The 6000-nt window shown below is 34.7% G+C and overlaps 1 protein-coding gene across 5 annotated transcripts in view; it reads left to right on the forward strand.

Moving 5' to 3' along the window:
- Positions 1 to 6000, forward strand: part of PAN3 (poly(A) specific ribonuclease subunit PAN3) — a 127216-nt gene extending 121216 nt beyond the window's left edge. For 4 of the 5 annotated variants that reach the window (XM_073228615.1, XM_073228624.1, XM_037003941.2 and 1 more), the window contains 2 exons: positions 660 to 798; positions 3069 to 6000. In XM_073228615.1, the coding sequence (XP_073084716.1) occupies positions 660 to 798; positions 3069 to 3209 (280 nt within the window). In that variant the 3' untranslated portion in view covers positions 3210 to 6000. The remainder of the gene's footprint in view (positions 1 to 659; positions 799 to 3068) is intronic. The other variant, XM_037003944.2, reaches the window with a different exon arrangement.

The following is a 6000-nucleotide window of genomic DNA, read 5'->3' on the forward strand; positions in this document are numbered from 1 at the left end:
AGTACAATTACAAGTCTTTGGTTATTTGAATGTTGTCCCCATTAGACTGTGAGCTCCAAGGGTCATTGAAAACTAACAGGTTATCTGGTCAGTTCTCAAGTTCTTTTCAGCTCCCTCTCACCACATCATGTGATGGTAGAAAACCAAAATACACCCCCTTTTTTTTACTAAACACTTTTATGCTCACCAGTAAAGTAGAACGCATACCTGACCATCTCTCTCTACTCTTGTAACCTAAGGTGAAAGAAAGAAAAGGATAATCTCAGCCTATTTCAAAGATACCTAAAGATGTTTTCTTGCTTCGTCATTTTTATCTAACGGGACTAGGTATAAGGAAGTGTTTGTAAAGTAGGCGTGTGCAAGGGGTGTTTGCCCTTGAGAATTGGAAACTAGTATTCAATGTACTTTAATGTTAAGTGAGTTCATTATCAACAATCTAGACATAAAATTTGAAAAGTAAATTTTTTTAACCTCCCTGTAAATTCTAGAGGATTAAAAAATAAAAAGGATACTACACACAGACCAGAAAAATCCTACTTACTTATTTGTTGGAGAAAACAATAAAATTAAATTAGGTTTGAGTCTGAAGAATAAATATATGGCCATGTGGCATGTGGCATACAGCATGAGTTATTGAGGTCAGATATTACCTTCCCCAGGTTTCAGAAGGATCCTACCTGGTCAGAGACTGGAGACCGTTACCTGTTGAAACTCTTTAGGGATCATCTTTTTCATCAGGTGACAGAAGCAGGTGCTCCTTGGATTGACCTCAGTCATATCATTTCTTGTCTTAACAAGGTAATTTGTATCTGGGTTTTAAAAGATCATAATGTATATCAACAATTTGTAGAGTTGCATCTTCTACAGACACCTAGAGACTTGAGAAATGAAGACGTACTCTAATTTACAAGCCATTTTATTAGTCAGCATTAGGTGTATTTCTTTTAACACCTACCTGAATAATTTCAGAATTCTTCATCATTTTTTTGTGATAAAATGTTACAACAGTGGTAGGAAAAGGAAAAAAAATAATTTTGTGATTAAATATTTTTAAAAAGCTGAATCCTTTCTTCTACATCATTGTGAGTCATGTTGTATATCCCTCATGTTATCAGTTCATTTACTGTTAACTGTGGGTATACTAGTCCAGTGTAACAATAGTAAAAACATAGTACTGTTAAAATCGGTAGGCCCAGCAGTTATAAATGGGGAATTGGGTGATTAGATGAATTAAGTAGAGACATACCATAAATTTATAGGCAAGCTTTTAAAGGTGAGCTTTGTGTTTTTGAAAGGCCAGGAGAGAGAAAACTTACAGAGGAAGGAACACATTTTTTTTATGAATTACTTGGAATTGCAGAATTTAGAAGGGGTCTCCAGAAGTAAATCTTTTTTTTTTTTGTATAGATTTATATCTAAATGCAGAGGTTTATATCTAAATGTGAGTCATCAAACTGTGGCCTATTGCACCAAATCCATTTTATGGCCTGTTTTTGTAGAGCCTGCAAGCTAAGAATAGTTTTTATATTTGTTAAAGATTTTAAAAACAAAACCAAGAATATTTGACAGAGACCCTGAAATTTAAAATATTACTCTCTGGCCCTTTACAGAAAATATTTGCTGACCACTGGTCTAAACTGTCCCTAAATTACAATTAGTAGTGAAGAAAAATATCTACTGTTGTACACGATTTAGAATTAATGCAGAGTGTGCTAATAGTAACCTTTCAGGGGCAATGTGGTGATAGTGTTTTCAAGCCCTACTTTGCCTTGTTTGAATTAAATTAAAACTCCTTAAGGTCAGAGTAACTACCTATATTAAATAACCTACGTTAAGACAGTATAAAACTGCATATATCATTGAACTAATCCATTATGATTTATATATTCATACTCCTTTAAGGGGAAAACATTTTTCTTGAGGTGAATCTGTAGAAAATAATTCTACCAGATTTTGGAAAAGAGAATCCATAGTATGTAGAACTACTATAAACGCTGACAGGTAGACCCTGTGGAATAAGCCATGGACTGATATTTTAAGTGAAGATTATTTAATGAATATCAGGATAATTGAAAATTTGATGAAATCCTATTTCATAAAATAGCTATTAGTAAAATTAATCTCAAGTCTGAAAGTAGACAGTTTTCTAAGTTTGGAAAGAATGTAATAAAAGGAATGGATGGCCATATTGATGATACAGAGATTAAAATGCTACATAGCTTATTTTGGTAGAAATGATGACAGAAATTAACTGGTAAAATTATTTGAAAGTCCAAGCCTTCAGAATTAGTTTTAAACATTTTAATGAATGAATGGAAAAGTAGGAAAAGTGTACATTGAAAACTAACAAAAATAAAGTGAAAACCATAACCAGATAAATTATTTGATGGGCTATGGATTGGTACTTGGGCTTTATGAAGACCTCATTAAAATGTGATTGTCAAATGCTTGTAAGTGGGTAAAGATCATAAACTGGCATTCATGCAAGTGGAAATAGCAAAAGTAAATGTATGGAAACATTTAGTGAAAACATAAATCAAAAGTCTAAATTAAAATAGCAGGGCACTTGTTTGATACAGAGTTGCTGATAAATTGATACTACTCAGAAATCAATGGTGTCTGATGTCCTTTGGGAAGCAATTTGGCTATATATACTCAGCTATAAAATTACTCATACTTTTTGATGCAGTTATTGATACTTCTAAGTATTTCTCCTAAGGAAGAAATTCTACAGAAGAAAAAAATTTAGTAGATGTACTATTATTCTTGATACAAAAAACCTGGAAGATATTGGGGGAAATAATAAAATTATGGAGTATCAACTGGATGGAATATAATGCAAACAAGTGTTACACATAAAAGATAGGTAGAAATATGGGGCAGCATTTGAAAAACATCTGAGTTGAAAAGTTTGTTCTGATTTGTGCTGTAAAATATGTGTATTTCGAAAAGAATGTGACAAAAAAATTTTAAATATTTCATTTATCATTGTTGGAAATATTGTCCTTAAAATAGATGAAGTGGATTGTCTTCTGCGTGGTGTGACATATTTTGTGTCTGTGTTTCAGTTAGATGCTGGTGTGCCAGAAAAAATAAGCCTCATTTCCAGAGATGAGAAGAGTGTACTTGTGGTGACTTACAGTGACTTGAAGCGCTGCTTTGAAAATACTTTTCAAGAACTGATTGCAGCTGCAAATGGTCAGTTGTAGTATCTGCTAAAAAAAACACCCGCACAGGACATGGCTGAGGAACGTACCCAACAGCAAATTGCACTACAGCTGAACTGTTTTTGTCATCTCATCTCACATTTGGGGAACAAGCAGGAGATGAGCAGGGCCGCTTGCACTTCAGTCAGGGACACTGCTGCTTGAGAGGAAGGAGGTCACACTCACCCGGGAGCTGTGGCTGCCCTCGGGGCCGCATCTGTGAAGAGTTTATTTTAGATCAAGGAGCACCATTAGGTGAATGATGCTCCAGCTTTTGTTTTTTCCACTTGTGTATGCACTAATTTTAATTTGTTTTTTTAAAGGCTTCTTTCTGATCTTTGAACTTTTGCCACATTGTATACTTATTAAGAGAAACTATTTGCAAGGATGTTTCGGGGTAAAAAATGCTGGGTAGCATTTTTGTCACTGAGGGTCACAGAAGTTGCTCTTTTGGGGATGGGTTGCCCTGAATAGTGTGACAGACCAGGTAAATGATTTCACAGAAGTACAGTGTAGTGCATAATTCTTGTAAGAGTGTTGTATGCAAGCTCTGTATGCCACCCACTGTTAGGACAAATTGAGAGTCTTAGGTTTTGTTTTATTTTTAAAAGCACACAAAGAGATATCAATGGATTGTTCAATATGAATTCCCCTGTTAGTTGATTTAAACCCTTTCTGAATAAAGATTGGACAAATAGTAACTGAAGGAGCCCTCTTAGAGCTCTGCTCCAAATTCAGCCACAGCCTTTTTTTTAAAAAGGCACTTCTTGGCTAGTCAGATACATTTACAGTGATAATTTTGGGTATTTTTTAATAGAAAAAAAAATTAAGAAATTGTATTAAAGGCCTGAAGCTCAGGAGTATTTTGCTTTAGGTTATTTCCACTTTGCTTTTTGTATTAAGTTCTGTCCTTTGAACCACAGCTTTATTTATGGTACTTTACACTGGATACACAGAGACACTGTTCAGAAGATGAACTAAACACAGCAGTGGTCTGGCATCAAGAGCTTCCTGAAGTTTGACAGCCTGAATCTGGAGGGATAACAATCTGCTGTGCCTTTGCAGTCACTGCTTAGCCCAAAGTAATAGTACTTTTGATAATAACTATGTGGGATATTCCTGAATAAGTTAGTCTCAAAAGCTTGGAATTTTCCTCCTCTTTAACTTTCTTAATATTTGGACTTGCAAGTTGTCGCCAAACTTGGATATTCACTGAATTTCTAGTTAATGAAATAACTATACTTTGATACTGAAGACTGCCAAACACATAGGAATTCTCTTTCACAAAAAGCAGTACTGAAGACTGTATCTTCTTTCCCAGCACTGAAGGTTTTACTAGCACTGGGTGCTCACCATGCAACTCTGAAGAAAATGGGGAAACTCACAAGGTCAGGAAAGACTTCCAAGCACTTACAGCTGATGTTACAGTCTTCAATTTTAATAACGATACATATTTGTAGTTTTCAGAGAAGTTTTTAATATTTCTCTGTCCACTTTTTATAAGCTTTAAAATGATTTCTCTGCCTTGAGATTTGCATCAAGAAAAAAACACCTCTCTTCGCCTGAAAGCTTTGAAGACTAGAGACCACACTTCACACGTTTTAACAAGTGTGTTTGAGTCCACGTTTGGTGACATCAGTTGTTGAGTTAAAAAGAAAATCAATTATTGCATTTGATCTGGATGGATTTTTAAAAGAACATGATGTTCAATATTCAAAGGCTGATTAACATATGCCACCGTAATGTTCTATTTTATGTAAAAGAACAAGAACCTGGAGACATTACCATGCAAAAGTCTTTTATCATTAGCTCCTGTATTTGAGGAAGAGCAGCTGTCTTTTTATATGTTTTTTGACAAATCATATTGTAATTCTTTTGTACAAAAAAGAACTACTTGTATTCTAGAAGAAATATGAAATGCTTAATTTATAAGCGGGCTGGAGATTTTTTCCAATACTGTTTTCTTTGAAAATGAAAGGGGATCATCTATTTTAGTTTTGGGGTTTGGGACCTTTTTGAAAATTCTAATTTGTGGACCAATGTTTTGTGAAAGCTAAGGAAGGGCAGGGGTGAAATAGGGCTTGAATCGACTCATTCTGTATAGACCAGCACCCTTCCCTCTGCAAAGCAGGCTCAGATCACAGACCCAAGAATGTTTGCATCCTAAGCGCTAGTTTGCTTCAGCCCCTGGTGACCTCAGGACCTGGTTTGAATATCAAAGGTAGACAGCTGATGCATTTTCATGAGTAAATATTGTCCGCCAGAAAACAGTTGGTGTCAGGTATTTTTTTAAAGCTTTGTTTTATATTTATTTTTCATTTAGTTTTTATTGGGAATGGTTTTCAATAGACCTCTTAGTTCTGCTTGGGTGTTTTTTGGGGGAGCCCTCTTTTCCATAGTGTAATTCCATTTCAGAGGTTGTCTAAAAAAGTCTTGTTTAATTCGTAGGAAGAGTTTACTATCTGAGAATCATCAGGTTAAGGATATAAACTTCCTGTTACAACAGATAAAAGCACAGAAAGAACAACCCAGAAATCATACAACGTTGGTCATTTCAATTTTTTGTACCTCTTTTAAATTCTGTTAGTATATTTACTTCATTGTAAATATTTTTGAGGGTACCTTTGTATTTTGCTTTTGACCTTGGTTCTGTGATTTGGATGTCAACAGCTTCCCTAAAAAACACCAGTATGTTAAGTTCTAATGTCATGATCCCAGTCTGGGTTATTCATCTTTAATCCTGTTTTCAGTCTTTATGTACAGCAGTATTTTTAATAAAGAATTACAGAGAGAA

Source organism: Manis javanica, chromosome 1 (genome assembly GCF_040802235.1).
Source record: "Manis javanica isolate MJ-LG chromosome 1, MJ_LKY, whole genome shotgun sequence".
Classification (NCBI taxonomy): domain Eukaryota; kingdom Metazoa; phylum Chordata; class Mammalia; order Pholidota; family Manidae; genus Manis; species Manis javanica.